A 17,464-nucleotide genomic window follows, 5' to 3' on the forward strand; every position below is an offset into this window, starting at 1 on the left:
ATGAAGAGGGTCTATACGGATGGTAAAAGGTAATCCGTGGTTTTACAGCCTGTTGTGTCTAGTACTCACTCCACTTCTCAAAAGTGACACCCCCAGAATTTCCATCTGGAGGAGTTTAGAAGCAATCTTAGGAAGTGGGTGCTATCCAAGGGGGGAAAGTGGCGGAGGGGTGGTGGTGGTTGTGGGATGAATTGGGAGATTGGGATTGACATGTATACACTAATATGTATAAAATAAGTAATAAGAACCTGCTATATAAAAAAAAATAAAATTCAAAAAATAAAGTGGGTGCTGAGGTTGATTTTTGCCTTAAATCTATGCGTATCAAGCATGAGGTGATTTGGGAAAGGGCTGATGGAGATCCTGGGGCGCTTTAGCCTTTGCAGGCCTCCCTTGGCGCAGAAACTTGTTGCCGAGGGCTCTCTGGCGACTCCCGCGCTCTTTAGGTTTTCTTACCACGCATGTGCCTGACGGTCTCGACCCATTTCCTCTGAGTGAGGCTTGCTGCGGGCCCTCCAAGCGTGTGCCCGCCTCCCTTCCCCCGCATCCGGAGACGAACCTGACGGGTGCCCTGCGCACGCTCAGGAACCGACGGACTGAGGCGCCTCCTGGCAACCGGACGCCAGCCTCGGCCTAGGGAGCGAGGCGGCAGCAATGGACCAGCCAATCATGGCCATCGCCTCTGTCGCAGTAAGGGAAGAAGGGAGGCGGGGCGGCCTCGGTACCGCCTTCCTTCCCTGCCCTCCCACCTCCACAACAAAGTTCCCCTCACCGAGCTCCGCCCCAAGTCCCACCTCTCTCTAATCCCGGGCTCTGGCGCCCCTCCGCTTCTCCCTGCCTTCACGTCGGCGCCTGCGGTCCTTTCTTCCCGATCGGTATTTGAGTGCCACTTCGTTTGCTCTCCTCTTCCCTCGCTTTCCCTTATCCTTCACATTCGCCCTTTGTTTTCTGTGTTGTTCCCCCCACCCCCTTACCTGCTGCTAATTGCACTGGACAACTATTTTAATAGGGTAATTAGATTTCTTTCATTTTCCCCTCTGCCGAGAGAATGCGTTTGTCCTTCCTTAGTCTATTGGACACGTTTTTGCCCTGCTTCCTACTTTAGTATTCATAAAATATTTGGAAGTATCTTTGTTTAGTTTTTAAATAAATTTGGGCAAGGGATGTCTAGCCCGTCTTGTGTAAAGTGATTGACCCCGAAGTGAATTGGAAGTGGGAGATAGGTGAAGTTGAGATCACCTGTCTTGGGCAAAACAAAACAGCAGCTGCCAATTACCTTCCTTTAGATGTATCATGTTTACTTCTCCCTTCTTCCCACCTCATTTCCTTGATCCTAGGTAGAGGTGGAGACCTGTCTCGACCTGCCTGAAAAAGTTTGATTTCTGTGACTATATATGTGCGACAGAGAAGATTCAACATAAATCTAATAAAGGGAATGTATAGGAAGAAATTCAGACTTAGCAGTGCGTATGAAACAATGCTTTTTTAGAGAAATGCCTATATTTCATAGTAAAACTAAAGCCCAAGGGTACTTGTAAGTGGCCATAAGTTGCTAGACAGGAATAATTAATTATATCTGTTGACTGATTAGATTGTTTATTATTTTTAATGCCTTGTTGCTTGAGATAATCTATATTTCATAGTAATAACAAAAGTATTCTAAATGAAAGTAGAACTCAATATTTTAATGATTTTTACCTACTGGAAATAGCACAAAAGGAAAAAACTAAACAACCGTGTTCTGTTGACAGTGAAGCTGAAACAAATATGGGATAATGAGTGGGTGTAACTATGGAAGACGAGAGCGTCCTTGGAAACTGAAGAATATCAAAATAATCTGCTTCTTAACTTGACAGATGAGATGTTAAAAATAAAAGCTGCCACTTACTGAGCCCTGGTTGTGGGTACAGGTTTTACAATGCCTTATTTTCATGCCAGGCCTGGTGCCTTTTTTTGTATTCCTAAGAGGAAGCTGAGGTTCATGAGGGTTAACTTGCCTAGTGCTCCTAGCCAGTGGCCGAGCTGGAGTTCAAGCCCAAGTCATAGCATATGTAAATCCAGGAAATGGCAGTGTTCAACATTTGCCATATCGCCAGGAATTTGTATCCCAATATCCCATTAATTTGATGACTATACATTTTTACCTTGAGCTCCCTGAGCCATAAATCTTAATAACAATTATACCAACACAATTTTGGGTTCATATAACTCTTTTCTTCCTAAGAGCACCAATTTTTGTCACCTCTAATTATTCTCATGACATCTCTGTGAGATGGGGATGTTTATTACTCTAATTTACCCAAAGGGAATTTAGATGTTTAAAAAGCACTTAAGATCATAAAATAGTAATTTAAGGAAATATTACAGGCAAAATTTATCATTATGTAGCTTTTATTTTAATTCAGGCTGACCAGTTTGGTACTGGTATCCATTTCTTCAAGTACATGTTTTATAAGTGATATTTAACTTCCAGGGATCACTTCTAAAATGAATAAGCACATTTTATGTTTATTAATAGAAACCAAGCTGGAAGTCATCTTTTGAAAGAGAAGGATGGTGGAGAATAGCATTAACAGTATGTATATTTTCTTCCTTTCCTATTCAAAGTATTCTCATTCTTATTAGTAGTATAATCTAACCTGATTAAGTCACTAATCCTTAATTTTAAGAAAACAATGGTGGTTCACATCTACATGGGCCTTATTTCATATTTATAATTTTAGTATCAGCAGATGACTGAGAAACTAACTTTAAATTTTGAATGCAGTAAAAGCTTGGAAGTAAAACAACTCTAGGAATCTAGGTGTTTTACAGGATATCTTGATAAAGTCAACCTAGTTTATGACCTTGGTGAGATTACACAAGGAAGAAAAAGCATGCATTCTGGAAATGTGTTTGATTTTGGTTGTTATCTTACTGAGATAAAAAGTAAGAGTCTATGATAACTTTTGTTAACATGATCAATGTATGAAAACAAGATGGTAATATACAAAAGAAAGATGACTGGAAGACCTGCTTCTCAAGATACATTGTTTCTATATGGCAGAAATATTTTCTGTTCACACCTTTCTATAACAGAGGGGCCTCAGGAGCTAAAGCCTCCTTGGAATTGAACTAATTTTAATGGTAGAACTGAGCTGAGTGCTCAGTGGGAAGATGGCCACAAAAGCAGCAGCAACGAAAATGTCAGGTCTGGACATTCAGCCATACTGTGGTTGTGATTTGAAAGTACCAAACCTCTTATGGGACTAATTAGGCCATGTGTTCTGCCAATTCATCCTCAGTCTCGTGTTATTATCCTTTAGCTTCCCACTTGAGGGCTAGAAAGAAACACGTGGTATCTACTAAGCAGAAGTAGGATAACTTCTGTTTAGTCACGAAGCTTATCCTGAGGGGTCTCATGAGAGGCCTGACATTTACAGTCAAATTGAATCTCAAGTTTAAGTATCTCTGAAGCTGCTTTTTGAAAAGTTAAAACTTCAGCTATGGCCGTAACCCATTTGCTATAATTTAGCAATTGTCTCAGAAAGGAAATCATCGTGATTGTCTTGAAATATTGTTCTGGCGGGAGTGTTGACTCTATTTGATAGAATCTTATTAAACTGTAAAACAAAGAGAAATGCTACTTAGGAGTGACCTTTGCAAGAATGATGCTTTAAGAGATGTTAACCAGTTTACACACTGACTTTAAAAATGATGTCAATTCTCCACAGAACACTCCTAATCCTGGCACTTACCACTTGAAAACTTTTATTGAAGAATCTCTATTAAATCCAGTGATAGCAACATACAGTTTTAAAAATGAAGGAAGGAAAAAACCTCCTCTTCTGCAAAGAAACGATCTGGTACTAAATGACCTTCCCCAGTACATGCCTCCTGACTTCTTGGACTTGTTAAAGAAGCAAGTGGCCACCTACTCGTTTAAAGACAAACCACGGTCAAACCCCAGCACGCTGGTTTACAGAGATCAGGTAAAGCACTACTAGTGGCTTTGTATGGGCAAGCTACCAAGAGGCCCTGAGGAAAATATTCTCTATACTTAGAGTGTATCTTCCCCAGGAGAAACTGAAAACCTGTAGAATGCCTTATTTCATCCAGAAATCAAACAAAGGGCTGTCTCATTTGCAAATATATCCAGCAAGGTGTATCCCCGTGAGACCTCCTCAACCTAGAGTGAGTGCATGGGGAAATTTTTTTTCCCTCGCTGGGAACTGTTGGCAGGATTCCCCTGACTTGGGGTCTTATCTGTGATGGGCCCATGCTTCTGGTCTCTTCAAGCAGTTGATATGGTGTGCCCTCTTCTTTTAAAGAGAAAACTTTGCCTTTCAGTCAGTAGTCCTCTTATTAGAGCGTGAGTATAACTATACACCATAGGGAAGCTTTAGCAAGAATTTCTTGTAGAAATGAGCACCCTGGTACCAGGAGGGTCAGGGTGTACTCCCAGCTCACCAGTCCATGCATCACATTGAGAATACAGAGAACTGCTTGCTTATAGCCCCGGGCTAGACTCTTCTGAGGGAAGATGTTCCTGACTTGGAAATATTTAAATAACAACACAAGAGCCCGTAGATCAAGTACTGAGATAAATAGTGTAAGAGGAAATGCCAGGGGGTGGGATTGAAAGTCTGGAAGGCTCCCTGGTTTGAGTAGGACTCAAGCTGGACCTTGGATAACATATGACATTCGTGTGACTCTTAACGGTTTGCTGTGAGCTTCCACATATATTCTCCTAGTAGTTTGTCACAGGCATTCTGAGATAGGCAAAACGGATGTTAATCCCCATTTTGCAGATGAGAAAACTGAGGTGAATAGAGACGAAGTAACTGGTTCTGAGGCACATAGCTAATAAAGAGCAGAGGCAGTACTTTTAATGGAGAGCTTCTGAGCCCCAGTTTGGTGCTTTTCCCAGTCTACCTTGCGCCTCTGGCCTTGAATGAGGGGCAGGGTTTCAGGGGGTGGAATTCAAGGGAGGCGTTTCACGGGAGGGGCAGAGCACTGTCTGGGGCCTGCCCAAGGGCCAGAGTTGGGACTTGGACTTTGTTATTTGGGACTTTGGGCCTTAATATCTCCCATTTATAAAGGAGCTAATAATAGTATCAGTCTTCACCACCTTATCAGAATAATATGGTGATAACCTGAGAAGATGCATTGCCACAGGAGGTTGAATTAAATGGAAGGGGTGTGGTTAGTAGGGTGGACAAGGAATCTTCAGCAGGATGAGCACCTGTTGTATCCAACCGTGAACCCTTCCTGCAGCTTTGCAAATTATAGCTTTGAAACAGGACAGGATGATAAACGTTCATGGGATAAATCTTATCCCGTTCAGTTCAGTGGCTGAATACAAACACTAAATTAGACTTTTATGACTTGGTGTCAGGTAACCAGGCAACGTGTGAAATTGTTCTGGCCACCTCCAATACAAAATCATTCTTCGTTAGCCTCCCTCGCCATTTACTTCTCTTCTGCTTCCTCTCTTCTGGCTTTTAGAGGTTTCTAAGGGTAGGCCCAGGCCCACTGCTGAAAGGAGAAAACATAGATGCTTGGTATTAGGCAAAATTTAAAGCTTTAAAAGACCAAAAGAGTGTGGCTTACCCAGAGGGATGGGTAAAAACCTTCTGAAAACATACTTTTCCTGTTTCTTTCCTTTCTTTCTCCTCTCTCTCCCTACCTCCCACAAAGGCTTGAGCTCCAGAAACTGGAAGAATTAAATGTTTTCCTAATTTTCTGTTTCAAAGGCATATAATAATATATTCACGAGAGGAGAGCTATTCAGATGTAACCCTGTTTAGTGACCAATAAAATTCATAATTCTGGTAAAGCAACTATACTCCAATAAAAATTAATTAAAAAAGTAAAAGAAATCCCTGCCTACTCTAAGGCTGTACACATATTCTCCTATGCTTTCTTCTAGAAACTTTATAGTTCTATCTTTTGCATCTAGGCATATGATCCTGCTTGCATTAAAATGTATGAAGTGAAGGAGGAGAAAAAAATTCATAATTCTGTTTTTTTAATAGAACTCAGTAAAATAATAATTGGAATTCGAGGTAGATACAGTATACATTATTGTTATTTATTAAGATAGAACAGCATTCTCAAGCATCATAATTTTTAATAGAATATTCACATTATACCTTGTTAGTGCTGTCCTTCATTTGTAAGAAAGTTTTTACTATTTTTAACACCTTTATTCTGAAGCATGTAACTCAAGAGGAGAATCTATATCAAAGAATCATATGTGCATAGATATATTTATATTCACATTTGAATGTGCATGTGTATATACTCATCTATATCTGGCTCTTTCCAAAGAGTATTTGATATAGACCTACAACTTTTACAGTAATTTTTTTCTTATTAGAGAAATAATGTTTTTATTTTAGAATATATGTACAGAAGTGGGGCTTTTCTCTCCATTATATAATTTTATGACCTGCTTTTTCCCAGTGTTGCAGTCATCCCAGTAACCCCTGTGTTACTCCACCTTATTTCTGGATGATTTTAGCTCCCTTTGCACCCTGTCACTCTTTTCCACTACTCCTGTCATAATTTCAGTACACACGTAGATGATGATTTTCCAACAATCTGGCTTCTCAGTTCCTTGAACTCTCCTGCACTTCAGCCCTCACTCCTTAAATTTTTTTCAACACCAATCATTTCTACCCTCCTTAATTTCAGTTGCATGCATCCCACTCTGATCACTGTCCCCTGATCTTCCCCCTTGCCCACTCTAGTATCCCAACCTCAACACTTTTTCTGTTCCCACCCAGTCTACAATCCATTGATCTCACTGTTGCCCGAAAAATGAGTTTGCCTCCTGGTGGGTGTCGAACCAAAAGATACAACTAAGCCAAAGAGAGGGAGGAGGAAGGATTTATTACTTGCAGCGAGTTAGGAGAAAACAGGTATCTTTCCCAAAGCAGTGTCTCCCTAACAGCAAAATTGGGGAAGTCTGAAGCTAAAGGTACATGCATATTCATGAGGGGGCTTGAGCAGAGGAGAATTCAGTGTAGGATCAGGGCAAAGGTCGACAGAGTCCAAGCTTTAGTTGATTGAAGTCAGGAGGGTCAGCATCATCCTTCTATCCTCCACCTGGGTGGAGGCCTTAGTTCCTGCAGAACTCAAAGACACGTATCCAATTGTTACGTATATCCCTTGAGGAGGAACTGGGACTCTGTTTTATTGCTGACCTATTGTTCCTTGACTGTTTTTCCTTGTTCCTTCATTTCCTCACTTCCCTTAAGATCATTAATTACCGAGGCCAGGCTTAGATCACAGAATGGCTTAGGCCAAAAATGGCTTCTCTTATGTCAGGAAAGCCATGCCTCGTTCTCTTTCTCTGGGGACTCTCTACCCTATCTGCTTATACTACCACCTTTCATTGCCTCTCAACTTTCAGTGCTTTCCTTCCTTTCAAAGCTTAAGTTAATCATTAGAGTTATTCCCTGCACACGCCCTCAATTCCCTGACCCCTGATGGCTCATCTTACTTGTTTGGCAAAGCCACAACCCTGGTCAAATCTCTCTTCGAACTTTGAACCTGCATCTGTGTAACCAAATGACTAGTCTCATTTTAAATTCTTCACCTCCTGTGGGCCCAGAATGGACTTCCCTAGTCTGTTTACTCTCCCATTCTCCAGGGTAGCTTTCTCTCACATTTCCCCTCTTTCCAAACCCCTGACACCTCCTCCTCAATCCTCATTCTTGTTTTCCTCTTCTCAGCCTTTTGGCCGGTCCAGCCCCTCTTCCCTGCCCTCTTCCTGTTGGAACGCCAGGCACACAACACCTCTTCCCCATCTACACTCACTCCCCGCTGATCTGATTCAGTCTCAAGGCTTTGAACACCAGTTATTTGTTTATAATTTCCGAATGTATATCTCCTGCCCAGCCTTCTCTGTTGAACTCCAGACTTGTATATCCAACTGCCTTTTTGACTTCTCCATTTTATGTCAAAATTTAGGGTTTCTCACCCTTGGCACTACTGACTCTTGGGTCAGGATAATTCTCTGTGGTAGGAGGCGGTTCTGTGCTTTGTAGGATGTTTAGCAGCATTTCAGGATAATTAGATGCCAATTAGCAGTCCCCCCCTCCCCATTGTAACAACTGAAACTGTCTCCAGACATTGTCCAAGTGTCCCCTGAGGAAGGGGGGAACCAAAAATCAAAAAAACACTCCTGATTGAGAACCTCCGGGTTCAGGCTTTGTGATAGTCGGTGTGATCTCTGAGTGGCTATTTTCAGGGCCAACAGGTTGATGGTGGATAGGCTTCATTTGTGACCTCACCCCTCACTCTCATCCTGCTCCACTGGCCTCATCCTGGCTGCTTCTTGAATTTGCTACTCTCACTCTTACCTCAGGGTCTTTGCACTGGATGTTCCTTCATATGCTCTTATCCCAGACATCTGCACGGCTTATCCCCTCTCCTTCAAGTCTTTGTTCAAGTGTCACCTTCTCAATGAGCCTCATTTAAATTGGCCACCTGACACTCCTGACCTTCCTACCCTGCTCCTTCATGGTTTCCATAGCACCTAGAGCCCTCAGTATACTATATAATTTATTTGCACTTTGCATTTATTATTTGTTGTCTGCCTCCTTCCGTGAGAGTGAAGCTTCATGAGGACATGAATACTTACCTGCTTTGTTCACTGCTACATCTTTGCCTCTAGAACAGTGTCTGATGGTTGACACTTGTTGAATGCATGCTGAATTAGTGATTGCTTACATTTCTGAAATCTGACTCGGCCTTACTCATCTTGGTCCCTTGGATGTGTGATTATCTTTGACTGTGTGTTGCTCGTTCCCACCGAAAGGTTGTTTTCATGAATTCCCTAAGATGAAAGCCTTTTTCCTTCAGAGAAATTTGCTTTTGGTTCTGCTAATACTTAGGGGAGCTACCAGTTTGGTGCCACTTGAAATACGCTGCTTATGTATTCTTGGATCACTCTAGTGATGGGCATTTGGACTGAATCCATGAAAGGAACCAGCCCACGGTTACAGTCTCTCAAGGATGTGTTTCTTCCCCCTCTCCCAATTCTCCTTAGCACCAAGACAACTCTTTTTGCAGTCTCTAGCATTGGGGTGAGGTGGTAGGTTTGCTTTCAGGAAGTCCCCTTTTACGGCCTCCAACTCCTGTTGGTAAGACTTCCATTAAATCAACGACATTGATGGTCCAGGCTTTGGCCTCTGGATCCTTCTAGGGCTCTGAAGTTCACTCAAACCTAGCTCTGTTCCTCTGCTGAGTTGAGTCTGGACCAGCATACATCCTCTGAGCAAAACTGGGCCATTTGCCTGTCTGGTTTCTTGCTATCTCTTCGTTTGGGGGGGGTTATATTCCTTAATGTCATCAATTTCATATCTTTTTAAAAGCTCTTGTCTATTTTTAGTATTTCAACTCTCATTTCTAGTAGTTGTCTGCAGTGGGAAGTTTCTTCATCCAGATAACCTAGCCTGCCATTAGCAGAAAGCAGAACTCTTTTTTTCCCTTGGAAGTATATTGTGAATCTTTTCCACACCATCATGTATTCTCTACATCATTTTAAATAGCTGCATAGTATTCTACTGTAAGGACATAACCTAATACTAATACTTCATGTTCAGTCATTTCCTGCTTTTAGTCAGAGAGTGGAGTTGTTGAGGAAAGGGCATGTAGATGTCTAAGTCTTTTGAGATGCATTGCCAAAATGCCCCACAGAAAAATTGTGCCCCAGTGCCACTCCACCTTGCAGAGTATAAGTCCACGACCATTTAAAATGCACTGTTCATGTTTTCAACTGGAAACCTGGATCCAGTGATTTAAATGGGGAAGTTTAAGGCCTAAGCTTGAAATCAACATGGTAGGGGAGTTTCAGAGCAACCCAAAGTTAAATAAGTCAGTGCCAGAGTTTCCTTACAATGAAAGGGGCGAGGAGAAGATGGTGACTCTGCCCCAGTCTGTAGGCAATGAGTCAGTACTGGCCAAGGTCAGCCAATGCAGAAGAGTAGAGTGCTATCAGGTAGTGAAGCTGCAAGGGAGTTTCAAGAAACACTGACCACTAACTGCATGGCTTCAACACTCTTGCATCAAAGGGTAAAAATGAGTCATGCTCTCTTATAATGCAATTGAAATGGACATTCTGGTTTAAAAATGAGCAAAGGCACCAAAAAAAAACTATTAGAACTAAAAACTGAATTTGGTGAAGTTGCAGGGTACAAGATTAATATACAGAAATCTGTTGCTTTTCTATACTCTAATAACTGTCAGAAAGAGAAAGCAAGAAGACAATCTCAGTTAAAATCACAGCAAAAATAATAAAATACCTAGGAATAAACTTAACCAAGGAGGTGAAAGGCCTATACTCTGAAAACTATAAAATACTGATGAAGGAAATTGAAAGTGATACAAAGAGATGGAAAGATATTTCATGTTCATGGCTTGGAAGAGTTAGTATGGTTAAAACGTCCATACTTCCGAAAGAAATCTACAGATTTAATGTAATCCCTATGAAAATACCCATGACATTTTTCATATAACTAGAACAAATAATCCTCAAATATCTATAGAACCACAGAAGACCCTGAATAGCCAAAGCAATCTTGAGATAAAATAACAAAACCGGAATTATGACTCTCCCTGACTTCAGACTATACTACAAAGCTATAGTGAGCAAAACAGCATGGTACTGGCACAAAAACAGACACATAGATTAATGAAACAGAATAGAGAGCCCAGAAGCAAACCCACGCACTTACGGTCAGTTAAGCTATGACAAAGGAGGCAAGAATATACAATGGGGAAAAGACTGTCTCGTCAGTAAGTGTTGCTGGGAAAACTGGGCAGCTACATCTGAAAGAATGAAATTAGAACATTTTCCCACATCATATACAAAAATAAGCTCAACGGATTAAAGACCTAAATGTAAGACCAGAAACCATAAAACTTCTAGAACAAAACATAGGCAGAACACTCTCTGACATAAATTGCTGCAATATTTTTTGGGATATGTCTCCTGAGGCAAAGGAAACTAAAGCAAAAATAAACAAGTGGGACCTAATTAAATTTAAAAGCTTTTGCACAGCAAAGGAAACCATCAACAAAATGAAAAGGCAACCTACTAAATGGGAGAAAATATTTGCAAATGATATAACCAATAAGGAAGGTGTTAGTATACAAAATAAACAGTTCACATAACTCAATATATAAAAAAAATAAAACCCAAAACCAAGACAATTAAAAATGGTAGAAGACCTGAATATACATTTTTCCAAAGAAGACATACAGATGGCCAGCAGACACATGAAAAGGTGTTCAACATTGCTAATGATCAGAGAAATGCAAATAAAAATGAACAAATGATATGAGCTAGCAGTTCACAAAGAGATATACCAGTTGCTAAAAAACATAAAGTGATGCTTGACTTCCACTAATTATTAAATAATTACAAAAGAACAAAAGCAGGTAGACACAATTTTTTGCCTGTCAGATGATCAACAATTTAAGTTGGATGATACCCATTATATTGGCAAAGGGAGTACAGAAAGAGATATTCTGTGTGCATACAAATTGTTGCAAGTATTTTGGAGGGTGGTTTGAAGATTCTTGTTCATATTTTAAATGCACATAGGGACCATTCCACTGTCAGGACTTTACCCTAAAAATGGTCTTTTAAAAAATATATTAATTTTATTTATTTAATTTCTTTATTTTTTTGGCTGCATCAGGTCTTAGTTGCAGCATGCGGGATCTTTCGTTGCTGCGTGCGGGCTTCTCTAGTTGTGGTGTGCCATCTTCTCTCTAGTTGTGGCGTGGGTTTTTTTTTTCTCTCTCTAGTTGTGGCGCACCGGCTCCAGGCACACCTGGGCTCTATAGTTTGTGGCACACAGGCTCTCTCCTTGAGGCACGCAAGCTCAGTAGTTCCTACAAATAGTCTTATGAAAGTACAGTGAGATATTTATATAAAATACTGCAGCATTGTTCATAAATTTATCTAACTAGAGGGCTAGTTATATAATGCCACAACCATACAATGCTGTGCTACCATTAAAAATAATGAGGTATATCTATCTGTGTTGATATGGAAGCACCTCCAAGATATATTATTAAATGGAAAAACTCAAGGAACAGACCAATATTTATAGCATAATCCCATTTGTAAAAATAAAAACAAATATATATACGATGTTAAATGCATACTTATTTTCTTGGGTGATACTTAAGCAATCATTAACAGTGTTTCCATTTAGGAAGCAGAGGTTAGGTAGGGGGCAAAGAGACTTACCTTTAATTTTTTTTTCTTTCTATAGATTTGACTTGTTTTCAGTGTGCAAGTAATAGTCTTTTCATTCATGTTCATTTGTAGAAATCAAAAATTTTTCCAACTAATATTTTTGCTATTATTTCTTTTCATTTTCCATTTTAAAACTTATTCACTTCCTAGGCTATTTCAATGAAAAGCACAATTAAACAAAATTTAAAATTGCCTCAAACTTCTGTCTAGGTTAGCTTCAGCATTGTCTTAGAAGATGAAACTTATGTGAAAAGAAACAAATGTGGTGATTCTGCCCACCCCTCCCCACCTCCCACTATCTGTTTTAGGTCAAAAAGAGGTAGGCAGGATGGAATGGCACCTCTATTAACTCAGAGAATGAATCCAACGATCCATTTGAATGTGTTCAAAAGACATCCTTGAACAGCTGATTGGGAGATGACGGTTGAGAAAATCTAACCGGTTAATTGGTTTTTCTTAGCTGTGTTCATAACTGTGATCAAGTATCTCTGAAGACATGTTTATTTGCAAAGTGCTCCATGGTAAAATAATGGCTGAAAGAATGCATTTTCAACAGGATGGTTTTTCATTGAGCAAGGTGTCAACAGAGAGAAATTTTGTGCCTAGGAGGGGGCTGGCCGGTAATACTTCAGGGAACCGAAGACTTAAATGTTAGAATGATGAAGAGCAAAGCATAGATAAGATGGAACAATTCATCATGCAGTTAAATGAAAAAAAAAATTGTGCTCATGGGCTTGCCTGGTGGCGCAGTGGTTGAGAGTCCGCCTGCCGATGCAGGGTACATGGGTTCGTGCCCTGGCCCGGGAGGATTCCACATGCCGCAGAGCGGCTGGGCCCGTGAGCTGTGGCCGCTGAGCCTGCGCGTCCAGAGCCTGTGCTTCGCAACGGGAGAGGCCACAGCAGTGAGAGGCCCCCGTATCTCAAAAAAAAAGAAAAAAAAAATGGTGCTCAAAGTTGGCTCATTTAGCAGGTATTTGAGGATGAACTCTCATAGAGAAACTGCAAGGCAGAGCAGTGATTGTCACAAGTAAATTTGTGAAGAGAATGGTAAATGAAAGTGAATCTGAAAGACGGATACAGAAGACATCTCAGGGACTGGGACTCACATAGTTTCTGGAGCTGATGAAAATTACAGGGTGCTGGTAAGAACAACATCATTGGTACCATTAGGCAGGCATCTTTTTGAGAAAGTCCAATGCTGTCTATTTCTCAGACCATAAAGATGTCTGGGTGGTGAGTCACTGATACTTCCACGTGAAGCAAGAGACCATTTCTCAAAGAAGAAGACACACTGGATGAAATTTCCACCAGTAGTACCTAAAAATATTGTACCTGACAGTCTTTTGGCTGCATTCATCTTATGAGTATCCTGATAGGATTTCTAATGGACTGAAAAATCCACCGTAGAAGAGACTGTCTCTCTGCCCGTTGTGAAACATTGCAAACTACCTGGGTGGCTCCACTATCCTTGGGTCTGTGGATATTAGCCCTGAGGTAAGGGAAATAAGGGAGTATCAGGAACTGGTAAGCACAGAGAGTGGGATGTGTGAAGGAAGGGAGGGAGGGAAGGAAAGAGAATGAGAAGCCAGGGGAAGACTGACCAGACCTCCAGAACTTCCTATGTTCAAGGAGCTGGCAGGGAGGAGTTATATTACCGAATCCTGGGTAGAGTCCCTCCCCAAATGGAAGGACTCTATGGTGTTCCTCCTTCTTAGAATCCCTCTCTTGCATTCCTCAGGAAGTCTTACCTTCCTTAAAGCCCCACTCAAATCTGTCTGTCTTTACCATCTTTAGATCCCCCAGTTGGATTTATTTATTTATTTCCCCCAGCTTTATTGAGGTGTAATTGAAAAATAAAACCGAATATATTTAAGGTGTACAACATGATGATTTGTTTTATATATATGTATACACACACACACACACACACACACACACATATTGTGAAATGGTTACCACAATCAAGTTAATTAGCACATCCATCACCTCACACGTTACCATTTTGTGTGTGTGTGTGATAAGAGCACATAAGAATGGGGACTTCCCTGGCAGTCCAGTGATTAAGACTTCACACTTCTACTGTGCGGGTTCGATCCCTGGTTGTGGAACTAACATCCCACATGCCGTGCGACACAGCCAAATAATTAAAAGAAAAACAAGAAAACAAAACCATAAAGCACATAAGATCTCTCTTAGCAATTTTCAAGTATACAATACAGTATTATTAGCTGTAGTCACCATGCTGTACATTCTATCTCCAGAACTTATTCATCTTATAATAAAGTTTATACCTTTTGACCAACATCTCCCCATTTCTACCACCTGCCAATCTGGGAACCACCATTTTACTCTCTGTTTCTATGAGTACAACCCTTTTAGATTGCACATATAAGTGTTACAAAATGGTATTTGTCTTTCTCTGGCTTATTCAACTTGGCATAATGTTCTCTGGGTTCATCCATGTTGTTGCAAATGGTAGGCTTTCCTTCTTTTTTATGGCTGAACAACATTCCAATATAGTATATGCATTAAGGGAATATATATCACATTTTCATTATCCATTCATCCATGTATGGGCGCCTAGGTTATTTCCATAGCTCGGTTATTGTGAATAATGCTGCAGTGAACATGGGATTGCAGGTGTCTCTTCCAAATATTGATTCTGTTTCCTTCAGATATATACCCAGAAGTGGGATTGCTAGATCATATGGTAGTTCTATTTTTATTTTTTGAGGAACCTCCATACTGTTTTCCATAATGGCTATACAATTTTATATTCCCACCAAAGTGCACAAGGGTTCCCTTTTCTCCACATCCTCACCAACACTAGTTATTTCTTGTCTTTTTGATAATAGCCATTCTAACTTGTGTGAGGTGATACCGCATTGTGGTTTTGATTTTCATTTTCCTGATGATTAGTGATGTTGAGCACCTTTCCATGTACTTGTTGGTCATTTGTATGTCTTCTATGGAAAAATGTCTCTTCAGGTCTTTTGCCCATTTTTAAATTTGATTACTTGTCTTTTTGCTATTGAGTTGTATGAGTTCCTTATATATTTTGGATATTAACACCTTATCAGATATATGGTTTGAAAATATTTTCTCCCATTCCTTAGGTTGCCTTTGCATTTTATTGATTGTTTCCTTGGCTATACTTTGATGTAGTCCCACTTGTTTGTTTTTGCTTTTGTTGCCTGTACTTTTGGTGTCATATCTAAAAAAATCATTGCCGAGACCAATGTCAAGGAGATTTTTCTATATGTTTTCTTTTAGGTGTTTTATCATTTCATATGTTATGTTTAAGTATTCAATCATTTTGAGTTAGTATTTGTGCATAAGATAGGGTTTAGTTTTGTTCTTTTGCATGTGGATATCCAGTCTCCCCAATACCATTTATTGAAGGGACTATCCTTTCCCTATTGTGTATTCTTGGTGCCCTTGTCAAAGATTAGTTGACTGTTTCTGTGTGGATTTATTTCTGGGCTCTCTATTTTGTTCCATTAGTCTATGTGTCTGTTTTTATTCTGGTATCATACTGTTTTGATTACTGTAGCTCTGCAATATAGTTTGAAATCAGGACGTGTGATCCCTCCAGCTTTGTTCTTCTTCCTCAAGATTGCTTTGGCTATCTGGGGCCGTTTGTGGTTCCATACTGAATTTAGGATTGTTTCTTCTATATCTTTGAAAAAATGCTACTGGGATTTTGATAGGGATTGCACTGAATCTGTAGATTGCTTTCGATAATATGGTATTTTAACAATATTAATTCTTCTAATCCATAAACATGGGATATCTTTCCATTTATTTGTGTCTTCTTCAGTTTCTTTCATCAGTGTCTTATAGTTTTCAGTGTACAGATCTTCCATCTCCTTAAATTTATTCCTAAGTATTTTATGTTTTGATGCTATTTATTGTAAATGAGATTGTTTTCTTAATTTCTTTTTCAGATACTTCATTGTTAGTGTATAGGAAGTCAACTGATTTTTTTTTTCAACTGATTTTTGTATGTTGTTTTTGTATCCTGCAACTTTACTGAATTTCCTTATTAGTTCAAACAGTTTTTTAGTGGAGTCTTTTAGAGTTTTTTATATATAAGATTATGTCATTTGCAAACAGGGACAGTTTTACTTCTTCCTTTCCAATTTGGTTGCCTTTTATTTCTTCTTCTTGCCTAATTACTCTGGCTAGGACTTCCAGTACTATGTTGAATAGGAATGGAGACATAGGCACCCTTGTCCTGTTCCTGACCTTAGAGGAAAAGCTTTTAGCTTTTCACCATTGAGTATGTGATGTTAGCTGTTGGTCACCCAGTTGGGTTAATCTCTCCCTATCTCCGACATCTCCAATCTTTCTTTTAGTGTCGATTATAGTGTTTTATATTAGCATTGTTTATGTATTATGAGAACACTCCTGTATTCTCCACCATACCTAGCACAGTTCTTTACCAACAGAGCAGGCTCACTAATTGGTGATCAATTGGATTTGTTGAATCTAGTACATTTAAAATATGATTAATTGTACAGCATTTTTCTCCATACCACTGTAGGCATACTGTCATAATATTCACCACGAAAAGTGAATAGCTGTTGAGTGTTTTGAAGCTCTACCTTTGAAAGTGTACCTTTTCCACTCTTAAAATAGAAAATAAATTATATAATGTTGTATGGTAATAAAATAAAGGATTATGAATGATAGATAATAAAGTGAGTTTGAGACCTGTATTAATCTATTATTGGTGTCCTTGTCCATTCTGTGTAGTCGGTTCAGCTTTCGCCAGGACAATACGAGCTACTTCCTGCACCAGTTCCCAAGCATGCTTCCAGGTAATTATATACTTATTAAATTGCTTTTACTAATTTCACTCATGCCTTTCTATTTACATGCTTAACCACCAACACTAATGACTTTTTTTTTTTTGGCTGCGTTGGGTCTTCATTGCTGTGCATGGACTTCTCATTGCTGTGGCTTCTCTTGTGGAGCTCGGGCTCTAGGCGCGTGGGCTCAGTAGTTGTGGTGCGTGGGCTCTAGGGCACACGGGCTTCAATAGTTGTGGTGCTCAGGCTTAGTTGCTCTGCGGCATGTGTGATATTCCAGGACCAAGGATATAACCTGTGTCCCCTGCACTAGCAGATGGATTCTTAACCACTGCACCACCAGGGAAGTCCCAACACTAATGACTTTTAAACCTCATTTATGCCCATC

At 40.0% G+C, this 17,464-nt stretch overlaps 1 protein-coding gene across 1 annotated transcript in view; it reads left to right on the forward strand.

The window, feature by feature from the left end:
- The first annotated feature begins 669 nt into the window (after positions 1-669).
- The window catches only part of STPG4 (sperm-tail PG-rich repeat containing 4), a 40,940-nt gene continuing 24,145 nt past the window's right edge, over positions 670-17,464 (forward strand). Inside the window, 4 exon segments of the mRNA XM_065890824.1 lie at positions 670-690; positions 2,519-2,575; positions 3,714-3,971; positions 17,021-17,085. Of these exon segments, the coding sequence (XP_065746896.1) occupies positions 670-690; positions 2,519-2,575; positions 3,714-3,971; positions 17,021-17,085 (401 nt within the window).

This window comes from Phocoena phocoena, chromosome 14 (assembly GCF_963924675.1).
Source record: "Phocoena phocoena chromosome 14, mPhoPho1.1, whole genome shotgun sequence".
In the NCBI taxonomy this organism is placed as follows: domain Eukaryota; kingdom Metazoa; phylum Chordata; class Mammalia; order Artiodactyla; family Phocoenidae; genus Phocoena; species Phocoena phocoena.